Below are 14,724 nucleotides of genomic sequence, written 5' to 3'. Positions count from 1 at the left end.
AGCGCCGACCTTTGCGCCGACGTCGCTCCCCTCGAGGCCAGCCTTGATCTCCTCGGCCGTCCAGTGGCGGCTCTTGCCCAAGAAAGGCAGCAGGAGGGTGCACGGCGACTCCTCGCTCATGGTCGGTGGTCGCTCCGCCAGATCCCGATCTGATCTGCCGTACCCGATATCTGCGACGCTGGATCCGGCCTGTGGAGGAGGACGGCGAGGGCACGAGTGAAGAACGGATCGCTGCCGGTGTTGCGACTGAACGCCGACGAAGGTAATTAATCTGCCAGATTTTTTTGCTCATACGGACCTTGAAACGCTATCACCGGACTTGCCATCTTTCTTTCGTTTTACCATAATAATGGCCAGACTTACCATCTCTCGGGAGTCAAAACAATAGCCAGCTCCTCCATCCAGGCCGCCTACTTCGCATGCATCCTTGCCGCATGCGCCGCTGCTGGCGTAGCCGCCCTCTCCATCTCGTACTTCCTACGGTCATTGATCTTTTTTTTCTCCATAAGCCACTTCTTTGCATGCTCATTTAAGATGATTTCGTCCGCCAATCAACGTTTTGGCTATCGAATCCCAAGAAAATTCCGAGGGCGGGCGAGAAACGCGGATACCGCGGTTACCATGAAATTCCGAGAAAATACCGCTCGAATTTTTTAAATGCAATTTGAATTCAAAATTTTCTTAGCTAGGAATATATTAGTACTGAGCTCAAGTTAATCACTGAGTTGCTGTTGGTGCGGTGGTAGGTTCTCCCCGTCCCTCGTTACCGTGTACGAGGTCGTGGGATCGATTCTCCTAGTTTGCTTTTGAATTTTTATTTAAGAGTTGGTAAGCAAAAATAAACTGCAAAGATGGGAGTACCAGGACTCGACCTAGGGACATACAGGTTGCGCGGCGATTGGAGGGCTATGTTTACTACCAGACCACAGCAGCTCACATGTTTTAGAACAGTTTCTGCCACTACTAGACCAGATTATCGCAGTTGAAATTCAAAAATTTCAAAAAATTCGATTTTTTTTGCTCGGTACGCTGCTTTCTCGTGGGGTAGCGAAAAACGCGGGTACCGGGCGGTAACCGAATTTTCCGCCCGGTACCCAAAACCATGCCGCCAATATTATTTTCGCATCTTCCACATTCCGTGCGATTTGCAACTTCTTATTCTCGAGCTCAATCTCTGCAAATGTCTTAGTCTTCTCGAGCTCCCATTTGATCGCAACCTCGTGCTTCTCCAACTTGATCTTCTCCCTCTCAATTTCCAACTTCTTCTCCATCCTCTTCCGGTCCCAATCCATCATCTCCTTTCGCGCATTCAACATGAAATTGTACCTCTCCTCTTTCTTGTTCTCCCTCACCGAAAAAATGCCCATCCATGTGGAGGACATTTTTGTAGCCGTGGCGAGAGGCCCTTGCCTTCTCCATGTGGAGGACTTTTTCCAACTTGCTGCACCACCGCATCAGAAACTGTCACAGACGATCCTGAAGACTGGTCCGCTATAGGAGTTCCTAGCGATCCTGGAGCAGATTCGCTGTTGGTGGCAGGTGCGAGATCTTCTATGGCCAGGCCAAAGGCATGACGTTATGGCGGGCGGCACAGAAGATCCGGGCACTCTATCTGCTGGGCTCAGCCCACGCGCCTCCGCATACACCTGAGGATCGGCGCCCGCGCGGGATTGGTGGCTCGCGCGCCTGGTGTAGACAAGCGGGGTCGCACCAAACCGGCCGGTTGGCTTGTCCCCGCAAGGCGGCGTGTGCCTGTGGCGAGGCGGGTCCAGGCCCCAACGCGTGTTGGGCGCAGATGGAAGGAGCGGCGCTTCCGTGCTGACGCCGTCAGCGCGCGCCTGCGGCCGAGGCACTGATCCCAGGGCTGATGATGTCAAATCTGCAGCTGTCGATCCCGAGGGAGATCTAGCTGCAGGGTTGGCACGTAGTGGACACATGAAATTTAGGCCGTTTATACTGTTTTCTTCACCGTTTTTCCTCAAAAAAATCTCCTGCTTCCTGATTTGACCCTGCATCACCACAATCCTCCTTTTCATGGTTAGAAGCATTAGTCATATAATCACTACAATTGCCATCCCCATGCTTAAAACCTGTTAAATGAGAGGATAAAAGGAGGATTTATTTTCGAAGCAAGGCACCGGCATTAGGATGTAAATGAGCGAAAGGGAAAACGGTTTCATCAAAGACGACGTCACGAGAAATATATACTCGACCAGTAGGAACATCTAAGCATTTAACGCCCTTGTGTTTAGCACTATAGCTAAGAAAAACGCACTGTTTGGAACGGAACATGAGTTTGCGGTTGTTGTAGGGACGCAAGTTGGGCCAACAAGCACATCTAAACACGCGAAGAGAGTGGTAATCTGGTCGAGTATTGAGTAGTCTATGCATGGGTGTATCATTTTGAAGAACACGACTAGGAAGCATGTTAATGAGATGGACCGCAGTAACAAAGGCCTCATCCCAAAACTTGAGAGGCATGGAAGCACCAGCAAGGAGGGCTAGACCTACTTCAACTATGTGCCTATGTTTGCGCTCAGCGGAGCCATTTTGCTGATGCGCATGGGGACATGACACATTATGAGAAATACCCAAGGTTTGACAAAACAAATCTAGTTTCTCATACTCACCGCCCCAATCAGATTGGACCGCAAGAATTTTGCTATCGAATTGACGTTCAACCAGTGCTTGCAAATGTTGGAAAACTAGGAAAACGTCAAAACCTTTTTTAAGAAGATAAATCCAAGTATACTTACTAAAATCATCTACGAAGCTAACATAGTAAGTATGACGTCCAACAGACATAGGGGCAGAACCCCAAACATCAGTAAAAACAAGTTGCAAAGGCCTAGTAGAAACACTAGTAGATATTGGATACGGCAATTGATGAGATTTTGCTTTCTGACAAGAATCACATATGGTTTCAAGACTACGCTCACCAACACATGGGAGCTGATTATTTCTAAGCACTTCTTGAACAATAACAAAAGATGGATGTCCTAATCTTGCATGCCATCGCTCTGAAGAGAGTTTGACGACACCAAAAGATGGATAGAGCCCATGCACGCATCTACCTCTTTAGAGAATGTTCCTCGTGACTTGATCTTGAATCAAAAAGAAATATGGGTGAAATTCTAGAAACACTTTATTGTCAATGGCAATACGATGAACAGAAAGGAGATTTTTGGATGTTTCAGGAACATGCAAGATATTTCTAGGGTGTATATTACGACTAGTGGTTTTGACAATTGCACAACCAATATGATCAATCCTCATACCTTCACCATGTTGGAAATATGCCCTAGAGGCAATAATAAATGGTTATTATTATATTTCTTTGTTCATGATAATAGTCTATTGTTCATGCTATAATTGTGTTATCCGGAAATCGTAATAAATGTGTGAATACATAGACCACAACGTGTCCCTAGTAAGCCTCTAGTTGACTAGCTCGTTGATCAACAGATAGTCATGGTTTCCTGACTATGGACATTGGATGTCATTGATAACGGGTTCACATAATTAGGAGAATGATGTGATGGACAAGACCCAATCCTAAGCATAGCTCAAAGATCGTGTAGTTCGTTTGCTAGAGCTTTTCCAATGTCAAGTATCTTTTCCATAGACCATGAGATCGTGTAACTCCCGGATGCCGTAGGAGTGCTTTGGGTGTGCCAAACGTCACAACGTAACTGGGTGACTATAAAGGTACACTACGGGTATCTCTGAAAGTGTCTGTTGGGTTGACACGGATCGAGACTGGGATTTGTCACTCCATATGACGGAGAGGTATCTCTGGGCCCACTCGGTAATGCATCATCATATTGAGCTCAATGTGACTAAGGAGTTAGCCACGGGATCATGCATTACGGTACGAGTAAAGTGACTTGCCGGTAACGAGATTGAACAAGGTATTGGGATACCGACGATCGAATCTCGGGCAAGTAACGTACCGATTGACAAAGGGAATTGTACACGGGATTGATTGAATCCTCGACACCGTGGTTCATCCGATGAGATCATCGTGGAACATGTGGGAGCCAACATGGGTATCCAGATCCCGCTGTTGGTTATTGACCGGAGAGGCGTCTCGGTCATGTCTGCATGTCTCTCGAACCCGTAGGGTCTACACACTTAAGGTTCGATGACGCTAGGGTTGTAGAGATATTAGTATGCGGAAACCCGAAAGTTGTTCGGAGTCCCGGATAAGATTCCGGACGTCACAAGGAGTTCCAGAATGGTCCGGAGGTGACGAATTATATATAGGAAGTCCAGTTTCAGCCACCGGGAAAGTTTCGGGGGTTATCGGTAATGTACCGAGACCACCGGAAGGGTCCCGGGGGTCCACCGGGTGGGGCCACCTATCCCGGAGGGCCCCATGGGCTGAAGTGGGAAGGGAACCAGCCTTTAGTGGGCTGGGGCGCCCCCCCTTGGGCCTCCCCCTGCGCCTAGGGTTGGAAACCCTGGGGGTGGGGGGCGCCCCACTTGGCTTGGGGGGGAAGCCACCCCCTTCCCCCTTGGCCGCCGACCCCCTTGGAGATCTGATCTCCCAGGGCCGGCGCCCCCAGGGGTCCTATAAATAGTGGGGGGGGGGGAGGGAGGGCAGCAACACGACAGCCCCTGGCACCTCCCTCTCCCCCTGCAACACCTCTCCTTCCCGCTTGCGCTTGGCGAAGCCCTGCCGGGATCCCGCTACTTCCACCACCACGCCGTCGTGCTGCTGGATCTCCATCAACCTCTCCTTCCCCCTTGCTGGATCAACAAGGAGGAGACGTCGCTGCTCCGTACGTGTGTTGAACGCGGAGGTGCCGTCCGTTCGGCACTCGGTCATCGGTGATTTGGATCACGGCGAGTATGACTCCATCAACCCCGTTCATTGGAACGCTTCCGCTCGCGATCTACAAGGGTATGTAGATGCACTCCTTTCCCCTCGTTGCTAGTATACTCCATAGATGGATCTTGGTGATGCGTAGGAAATTTTAAAATTCTGCTACGATCCCCAACACACCATTGGCATTGTGACCTTGATCATGGCCATGATATTTCTCGCTCATTATCACCTTCTCGAGCTCGTTGGTGATGTGGTTGGTGTCTCCAGAGTCGACATACCAGTTTGTGTCAACTCCGTATGACGTGTCTGTGGCTGCTGCAACTTTTTTTTTCTGGAGTTGTTCTCGTCATAGCGCCAATCACAATCCTTGACGATATGGTTATTTTTCTTGCAAATTTTACACTTATTTTCATACTCCTCATACCCTTGGAAGGGACGCCCCTGTTGTTGTTGTAGTAGGGACGTCTGTTGTTGCCGCCGCCGTTCTGGTAGTGGCCGCCACCATAGCCGCCGCGGGTGTTCTGGTAGTGGCCGCTGCCACCCGCCGCCGCCAGCGTTCTGGTAGTGGCCGCCGCCACCACCGCCGCCACTGATGTAGTTTTCGTAGCCGCCACCGCCGCCACCGGCGTTGGAGTTGTTGTAGTGTCCGCTTCCGCCGCCGCTCTTGTTGCCGCCGCCATTCTGGTAGTGGCCGCCGCCACCACCGCGAGATCCACCACCACCACTCCTGTTGGAGTTTCGATAACGGCTGGAGTTGTTGTTGCCACGGCCTCGGGATGCAGCATTAGCTGAGGATTTTAAAGCACCTCCTCCTGTCCCGTGGAACATCTCAATACGCTGATCGAAATTCGCGACCATGCCAAAGATATCATCCACTGAGAGGGGTGCAGTGCGGACGTCCAGCGCCGAGATCAAGGGTTGGTAATCCAGCAGTGCAATGATGAAAGAAAGAAGATCTCCTTCCGTTATGGGACTCCCGGCGGCAGCTAGCTCATCCGAGAGCGCTCTCATCTGCCCAAAGTATGTGGAGGCGCTCAGGGAGCCTTTCTGTGCATTGGAGAGAGAGAGATGCGGTAGTTGTTCACACGAGAACGAGATCGGGAAGCGAACATGTTCGCTAGGGCTGACCATATGGCGTGCGAGGTTTCTAGTCAGGCAACTTGGATGAGAACCTCCTTCGAGAGATTGGAAGGAGAAATGCTAATCTGCTGATCTTGAATCAGCCATGGGTTATAGGTAGGGTTAGGAGCAATTTGCTCCTTTCCTCCTAAGTTCTTGGTAACTATAGTTTTGTTTGGCTCAGGTGCAGTTTGATCTATGTACCCATATAGCCCGGCACCCATGATCTGGCAGCGAGCTTGGGCTCTCCCATAGGATGTAGTTGGTCCTTGTGAGGGGCTTGGGTGTGGTGCTGGTAAGACCAATGGATGGAACTTGGTTGGAGGTAGACATGGATCAGTTTGGTGGAGAGGAATGTGGGAGCTAGGGTTTTGTGATGGGAGAAAGGTGGGTGCTAGAGTTTTGCGACGGGAGAAAGGTGGGTGCTGGATCCTAGACGTGGCGGAAGAGGGAGGCTCTGATTACCATGTGAGATTGTATCGAAGCGTCTCAATGCCCATACACAGGCACCCGCGGTATATATATTGATAGATGTCTTGGGTTACAAGCTTAGGTTGTTGGAGATCAACCGTGAGAGATTACAGGGAGGTTGAGAAAGAGATTACAGAAGCCTGACTAGGCAGGCACACCCAACCAACCTGACACAATATATTTAACAACCCCGACCAGGGGAATTAGGCAGGGTGACCCCATCTCCCCTTACCTTTTTCTTCTGGCTGGTGAAGGTCTTTCCTGTCTGCTGAAACATAGGCGAGTGAGGAACAGATCGAGGGTGTCCAGGTAGCAGCGACAGCCCCCAAGGTATACCACTTATGGTTCGCTGATGACTGCATTTTGTTCTAATGATTGCATTTTGTTCAGTAAAGCTACAGGGCAGAATGTCACAAGGCTGAATCTGATTCTGGACACTAATTGCAATGCTTCTGGCCAAAGAATCCATTTAGACAAATATTCAGTTTGCTTTGGTAGGAGATGTTCTGGGGAAACTAGAGCTTCGATTAAGGGTATTCTTCACATCCCTAATGAAACTTTGGCTGAACGTTATCTTGGCTTGCCCTCTGATGTTGGAAGATCAATCAATGGTGCTTTTAGCTATCTCAAGGATAGGGTGTGGAAAAATGTTCAGGGCTGGATGGAAAAATGTTTGGCGGGCAGCGGAAATATGGTTGGTAGTTCGTTTATTCCCCAGAAAATTCATAAAGCTCAAATAGGATCCCGGATTTCCTAGCAAGATATAGCCTCTCCGAGTGTTGCACTGCTTTGTGGATGAACAGAGGACCCCAGTGTATCGGGGATCTCTTGCCTCTGGATTGTGTAATCCTGTTATAATGGAATAAACACCTATTTGATCTGCAAAAAAGGAAGATATTTCAAAGTACACACAGGAAAAGACAAAAGGAGCACATCTAAAGACGATTCTCATAATAAAAATATATGTTTGTAGATCAAATCTTTTGTTTGATTTGCAATTTATTTTCACAATTGTCTTAGTATTGATGTGGGCCATATAATTTCCAGTATTTATATATCATATCATAGAATATTTGAGTCATAGAACTAATTATGTGTTGGCTTGGCAGTCCAGCTAAGCCATTAATCTTAATGCACACATTCTTATTGTTTTTTCATGGCCTAAGTAAGTACTCATCCTTTCCCATTATGTTTGGTGACAACCCTTTTTGGCATTTGTGTCACTAAAGAAAAAATTTTGTTCACGCGAAATGTATTCCTAGATGTACTAAGAAGAATGGATAACCATCCACTGAAAAGGAGAAATGCCAAATGCTTGGTTGTACCTAACCTAAGCACCTAATAATTACAAAAGATATGCGGGCCTGTCTTTCTCGACTACTTGTCAGTTTCAGCCCCACAAATTCCGCAACAAACTATGTGCGCCAGCTTACTGCCTAGATCACACTATAAAGGTACCGCATACCGTCCCTTACTAAACACAACACATAGTAGTACAAGTGCAAAGCATCTTTGTTTTCGCCATGAAGGGGGGGATGGTGCCTACATGGCTAGAGCTATTGCTTGCAACACAGTTCTTCGCAATTTGCACCAACCATCTCTCCTCTACTCGTAATGAGTGTAACCTATTCTGCATAGACTGCGAGGAATCAAAGGGTGCCTTCTGCTATTATTGTCGTTCGCGCCATCATTCCACCCATCAAGTAATCCAGGTATGGTGAACAACGTTATGATTTGGTACTAGAGATTATGCAAGAGAATTTTACATCATTTTATATTATCTATGAACTTGGGGATCTTGATATATAAATATGGTTGGTATTAACACCTACGTCATATTTATAGAACATGTGTCAAAAGTTACCAAATCTAATACAACCCATCATATAAGAATATCAAACATGTATTACCTTTCATGAAAAAGTGGATCGATCTACCTTTGTGTCCTGACCAACATGAATTAACTTATGGAATCTTGTAGATAAGGCGGTCATCATACCATGATGTGGTCAGGGTTGCCGAGTTAAAAGATATACTTGATATTAGTGATGTACAAACGTATGTCATCAATAGTGCAACGGTTGTATTTCTTAATGAGCGCCCACAACATCGTGGTTGTGGTGTTTCTGCGATCAAGGCATCATCATCATCATACAATTGTGAGATTTGCAATCGTGCTCTTCTTGACCCATTCCGCTTCTGCTCTCTGGGTTGCAACGTAAGCTACTAAACTATTGTGTAACTATTGAAACTTACCCCGTGTTATTAGTTCATTCAACGTTTTCATTTTTTGACTATTTTTTGGCAGCTTAAAGGAATCAAAGAGGATATGAGGACAACTGTTCCGATTGGAGATATTATTGACTATACAAGGAAGGATGATGATACAGATTCCAGTAACACAAGTGGAAATTCTGGTAACAATGAAGAGAGTTGCAGTGATGCAGATTATTGCAAGGATAATCCATCTCCACCAAGGGTTATTCGTCACCGCCGAAAGGGGATCCCTCGGCGTGCACCTTTTTTTTGAGAGAAAGCTGTTATGAATAATTTGCTGGCACAGTAGCAAATGAATTGGAATAAATAGTTTTATTGAAGGTTGTGTGTAAGGTTTTGAACAAAATAAGAAATTACAGCTTTTTTATCTGCATGTACTTCTTTGATGTGCCTTCATTGGCAATGCATTAATTGAATTTATGTTCTGAATCTTCATTGATAAAAAATATGTATAACTGAAGGTTTAACAATACTAGAATTTTGTTTTGATGATATAAAAACGACGTATAGCAGAGGTGATGGGCAAATCTTCTACTTATATCATACTAGAGCACATAATGGTAAGCTATGTTGCTAGAACATACATAGTATTCTTTCACCAACTTCACGAGGGGACGCACATTCCTTTTTATTAGAAACGGATGACATGCATGGAGAAACTTGTCCAACACATTTTTTACATGCACAATAGGAAGAGTAGAACTACAAAGACGGAGGCGAGGTAGGAGACAAAAGAAAGAAACAACAAAACAAACTGCCCCATGAGTTCTATTCGCTTATAACTTGAACGTTGTCTGCACATTTTTTGGCAGCCATCACAGGTGGAATAAAGCTTTTCGGGACCATATAGTCCAGAAAATGGCTGTAGCCACCAAAGTCGAAGATCTTGGCTTCCTTTGCCCAAATTGCGCACCACACAATCTGAAGACTCCAACCAGCTCCTCGTCACTACTTAGCTGGAGGCCAAGTAAATTCCGAATACCCGTCGTCATGTTGCATTTGCAACACAAAGCGTGTGGCTGTTTCACTTGCAGCAGATGCCAAAAGGGGACAGGTCGTGATTGATGAGGTTTTGTTTCTTTAGCAGGTATCTCACTCACTTTGATCCTTTCCCTGACCTACATAGTATGCCCATCAATAGACTGAATGTGATTCTAAAATGGTTAACCTGCTTAGTATCTGTAAAGAAAAATGGAACACATGCACTATATTGGTAAACGCTTACCAAGTCATCACACCAACACATGGAAGCCTCTCTTTCAAAACCAGCTACATCAGTTGATGCTTAGTTAGTCGATCTATCGGGTCCACATGTGAATATTTTCACTTAGCATGGTGTTTTCTTTGTTTTCCATAGGCTGATCTTTTGTTAGATGCTGTGTTCGGGTTTGAGAAGAGTTTATTTATAGACGGGCTAGCACATATGACGCTGGGGAGAGGTGAAAGAGATGATGATTGGGTAAAGGCCCATGATGTAAAATGTTGGGCCAAGATGGGATATACTCCCTTTGTAAAAAAATATAAGAGCAAAGTAGTGATCTAAACGCTCTTATATTTCTTTACAGAGTGAGTATTTTTTTACTTTCTCTGACACTCTTGTTCACTCCCTCAAACTGATCGCCAAAATGTTCGATGTGAAGCTCTTTATTCATCATTGTTTTCTCCTAGAGTCCGCTGGAGAACTGATGACCATCGTGTCATCTCCAAGGAGCCATGCAATGCAAGTTTCCAAGGTTCACGGCGAGCGGAAGTTGCTCGAGCCCGTCAAGACCATCCGCAGCCGCGCCTTTTTCTGCGGCTACGACGGTGTGGCGGTGTCAACCGGCACCACACAGCTAAGCTTACGTTTGTTCACGCTGACTGCATATATCACACATATGGTAGCTCTTGTGCAGGTATGACCTCAAAACCGGCACGGAAGAGGTTATCAGCGATTTCGAATATGTCAGTTTTTTTATGCAGCGCAAGAGATATGTTCGTCCTAGTAGCTGCTTTGTTCAGGCCCTCCTTCATTTCTGTAATGGAACTCCTATTTATCTCAATAAGTAATGTTTGTAAACGTAGAAATTGAATAAAAGGAAAAAAAGAACGCTAAAGCAAAAGTTCATGAAAGATGGGAAAAGGAACTCAAAGATTTAAGAAAAAAATGGAATAATGTTATTTAAGAATCTTTAGATTTATTGATATGCTACTTTTTGGAATGAAGATTTACTAGCAATAAATAAGAAAAATAAACCGAATGAAAAACTATCGAAGTAATATATTCCGCAAAAGTCATTCTAAAGGAAAAAATTAGGTAAACAAAAAGGTTGAACTTTCTGGAATATCCGTGACATTAATCTACATATTGAAGGGTTTATTGTCTCCAAACAGGTTTTGTCTCCACTTTATATCCGAGTGTAGCAACGAAAAGAAAAGAAAATAAGAGGTCCACTGGGGCCACAAGCCCACAACACTGACAAGCCCAAAGAAAGAAGGGGGGGGGGGGGGGGGGGGGGGGAGCGGGGACTGGGATAAACACTGAGCCGACGAGGCAATGGGCAAGTGGCTACGGAAGACGGCAGGGCCGTAACTCTACAAAAACTTTACTGAAACACTACAACTATTTATATATTTTCCCTTTTCCCCATTTGATATTCCAAATCTTTTTACTTGTTTCAAGAAATTGAGTTCATGTCTAGCAAGTTTGAAAAGAATTTCATTACAATTTCAATAAGAACTTTAGGGTTGTTGGCAAAACAGTTGGACACAACTATTAACTGCAAGTTTGGCAAAAGTGCCAGATCGACATGGCATGACGGCTGGGACGCGACCCTGCATTCTGTCGGGTTTATGATGAAGGGAAGAATACCTCAGTATTCTTGATCTTCTTGGTATGAATTAAATCAAGGGATAGATGAAGGGAAGATTACACATTTGATCTTCTTGGTACTCGGAAAGCCAATTTTAAACTAACAGAATTGTAACTTATTCGCATTGTAGATCGACCATATGGTCTACCTGAACCATCTATTTCTTTTATCATGTTTGCGATGCTAGATTTTTTTTTTGCTTGTTGTGTCTTGCCCCCCCCCCCCCCCCCCCCCCCCCCAACCTCAAATCCTGGCTCTGCCCCTGCAAAGAAGCCTACCCTCAATCGACCCATTGATTTCACCGGCAGCGACGCTCGTCCCGTGACCCATTCCGCGACCCGTTTGACCCGGATTTTTGGCAACGTGATCTGGACCTCGTGCTTCTGTACTTGGGCTGCCATTGCCATGGTCGCGTCCTGCTGCTCCGGATGCGTTGCTTTGTGCATCGTCCGCGGCCACCGCCGTCTCCGAGACCTAGGGCAGAGAAGCCAACATCTCACATCCTTTTAACACGCACGCTTTCTTGTTTTGTCCTCTCTTTTCTTGCTTTTCTCTAGAGGAATATGACTCCTTCTTTGCAGGAGTCGTCTGTTGTCTGCAGGCGACCGCTTTTGCGCCACGATGGCATCGGAGCCTAGTTGGCTTGTGGCGCAGCACCTTCGGGGCTAACCATTGCCCATGCCCTAACCGGTGCTTCATCCCGACAGTTTGTACTAATAGTGGGTTCGTACTAATAAACAGGCACTTGCAACACATCGAAAATTGTGTACACAATCTATATAATGTGCTAGAAAATTGTCTATACTATCTTTTGTAGTATTGTGTACACTATCTATTAGGGTTCGGGCCAAGTACCCTTAGCCGAGCATCTGGAAGGCGCGTGCTGGCACACGCGCCTGTGGTCGGCAGCTTCGTGGTACACGATGCGGCCGGCATCGCAGCTGTACTTCTCGAAGTCACACGTCACCGTGGCGGCTGCTGCAAAGGCATCAAGAATGGCGCAGTGGACAACCGTGAGGCCGCATGATTCTCCATGGACTCCGCGACAGGACGAGCACATCAGATGGTTGGCGACACACTGGCGGCAAGGTTCAGTTCAGGAAGCAGGATCTAGATAATGATATGCAAAGACTATTAATTGACCAAAGAAACTGTGGATCCATTTTTGATACCTTGAAGATGGGGGGTTTGAGGGGGAGGTGGCAGGTATGGCAGTCCAGCAATGCCACGGGCAGGTATGCCATGCTAACGCTGTGAGCGTGCTCCGGTCCCATCTCCGTTGCGGTGGCTACCACTGCAAGAGCTCGCTCTCCTCCTCCATGGCCCATGCTTTTTTTCTTTGACAATGGCGGCGCGGGGGAGTGGTGGTGGATGGGTAGTGGCTGATTCTAGCGCAGAAAGCATCGGCGATATATAGTGTCATACATTTTCCTCTAGGGTGGAGGTGGAGGTGGTGGCGTGGGTTGGTGGGAGGAGGTCCCGCAGAGCAGCTCTGCCTCGTCGGCGGCTAGGGTTCCCATCGATTGCCAGCACGCTCGGGAGTACGAGCAGGGGAATGGATTTGGATGGGATCATACCAAATTGGAAAGAAGTAAAATGATGGCTGAATTGGAAAGAATTACATTTCCGCGTATCTCAAAATTGAATGTCTTGCCAATTGACCAAATATTTTTTTTTGCTTCTGTCACCTCTAGAAACTCACGGGAGGCGCATTTTGTTTCTTGGCTCGCACCTGCATCGCACCCACCATGCAATTTTCTCCAGGCTACACGTGTCACTGGGACAGGCCCGGAAGATGCAAAATCGGGCTCCTAGCCAGGCTGAGCGGAAATGCAGGGATCGGCCGCTTCCACGAGCCAGGCACGCGCCTGCACCCGCTCGTGTCAGCCCGCATCTCCCCCCCCCCCCCCCCCCCCCCATCTCCCCGCCGCTCTCTCCTCTAGTGTGACGCCGCATCTCCTCATCGGTGCCATGGTAAAGCATCTATCGTATTGTTTGGCCTTATGGAGCCTACCAAACAACGTCTGAGGTGAGCGTGGCCCATATCATGCAAGTACACCAAACACACATATCAACTCCTTGCATGAGCTCAACCAGGTCAGCCCCAGCCAAGCTCCTTCATGCGATGCAGGTTGGATATGCCCATGGAACTAAACACGCCGAATATGCTTCTGGATTTCTTAATTTCGACATTTGATCATATATTGATTTTTTTTTTGTGGGTGACCGTAGACTGTTTGATACTGAACAAATATATTCTCACTGGAACTATACCACTCGCAGATATACATATATACATTCCTTTGCTAAATTTTCAGTTTAAAAAATAGGCCCTGTTATACCAATTTTAAACACAAGATAAAGAATAAATCTAACTTCTGCAACAACAAAAAAAGAGTGTGACCTGTAAATATTTACAGAAAATTTGAAAACCAAGACATGAACGAACCAGCAAGGCATGCTGCTCTTTGCTGGTGCGACCATGTCTTATCTTCTACATATTGCATAGATTCATAAAGATTTTCTTCCTTTTTTTAGTTTTTTTTAGTTATTTCATTTTTTATTTCTTGTTGAAATGTTGTTTTGTCTCCGTTCCTGAGTGGGAATGTTTGCTTATTTGTGTAATGAAATTTCCTATGCAACTTTATAAATTTTTCTAGAACACTATCTATAAATGTCAATTTTGTTTTTCTATCTTTTGTAGTACTTTGTTATCTGCATTGGGAAAACAGTGATTTGGGCGAGTTTGGCATTGCAAGATAGATAGTAATATCACAGAAAGAAGTTTGGTATTAGACGGCATCTGCTAGAAGATTTCATAACATGATGTGACACTACTAGGGAAACCTTATCCACAGAAGCTTACCAGTAGCGTTGGTTAAAAAAAAAGCGCTACTGCTACCTACGAGTAGCGCGGTGTATAAAATAATGCTACTACTATATAAGTAGCAGTAGCGCGGCCCAGGTAAAAAGCACTACTACTATAACTGCCACACCGTTGCCGGTAGGCTAGGTTTAGTAGTAGCGCCGGTCTACATTCAGCGTTACTGCTATTGGTCTTAGCAGTAGCACTCTTCGACGCCCCGCGCTATTGCTATGGGTGCCTTATCCACTCATTTTTTTCCTTCCTCGCTCGCGTCCTCACTCTCCCCCTCACACTCTCACTCGCCTCCG

General features: G+C 46.3%; 1 protein-coding gene across 1 annotated transcript; it reads left to right on the top strand.

The window, feature by feature from the left end:
* The first annotated feature begins 7,898 nt into the window (after positions 1-7,898).
* LOC109766529 (protein RGF1 INDUCIBLE TRANSCRIPTION FACTOR 1-like) lies at positions 7,899-9,065 on the top strand. Its single transcript, XM_020325311.4, has 3 exons — positions 7,899-8,133; positions 8,403-8,639; positions 8,730-9,065. Exons 1-3 carry the CDS (start codon positions 7,945-7,947, stop codon positions 8,949-8,951), a joined length of 648 nt encoding a protein of 215 aa, XP_020180900.1. The 5' UTR covers positions 7,899-7,944; the 3' UTR covers positions 8,952-9,065.
* The last annotated feature ends 5,659 nt before the right edge of the window (positions 9,066-14,724 follow it).

This window comes from Aegilops tauschii, chromosome 3 (genome assembly GCF_002575655.3).
Source record: "Aegilops tauschii subsp. strangulata cultivar AL8/78 chromosome 3, Aet v6.0, whole genome shotgun sequence".
Lineage (NCBI taxonomy): Eukaryota > Viridiplantae > Streptophyta > Magnoliopsida > Poales > Poaceae > Aegilops > Aegilops tauschii.
This window is presented reverse-complemented; position numbering and strand designations above follow the sequence as displayed.

What these genes read in the sequence shown, in the direction of transcription:
- LOC109766529 (XM_020325311.4), top strand. Translation starts at nt 7,945, where the DNA reads ATGAAGGGGGGGATGGTGCCTACATGGCTAGAGCTATTGCTTGCAACA. An exon ending in CCACCCATCAAGTAATCCAG is followed by an intron (nt 8,134 to 8,402) that starts GTATGGTGAACA and finishes GGAATCTTGTAG; the next exon opens with ATAAGGCGGTCATCATACCA. An exon ending in TCTGCTCTCTGGGTTGCAAC is followed by an intron (nt 8,640 to 8,729) that starts GTAAGCTACTAA and finishes ATTTTTTGGCAG; the next exon opens with CTTAAAGGAATCAAAGAGGA.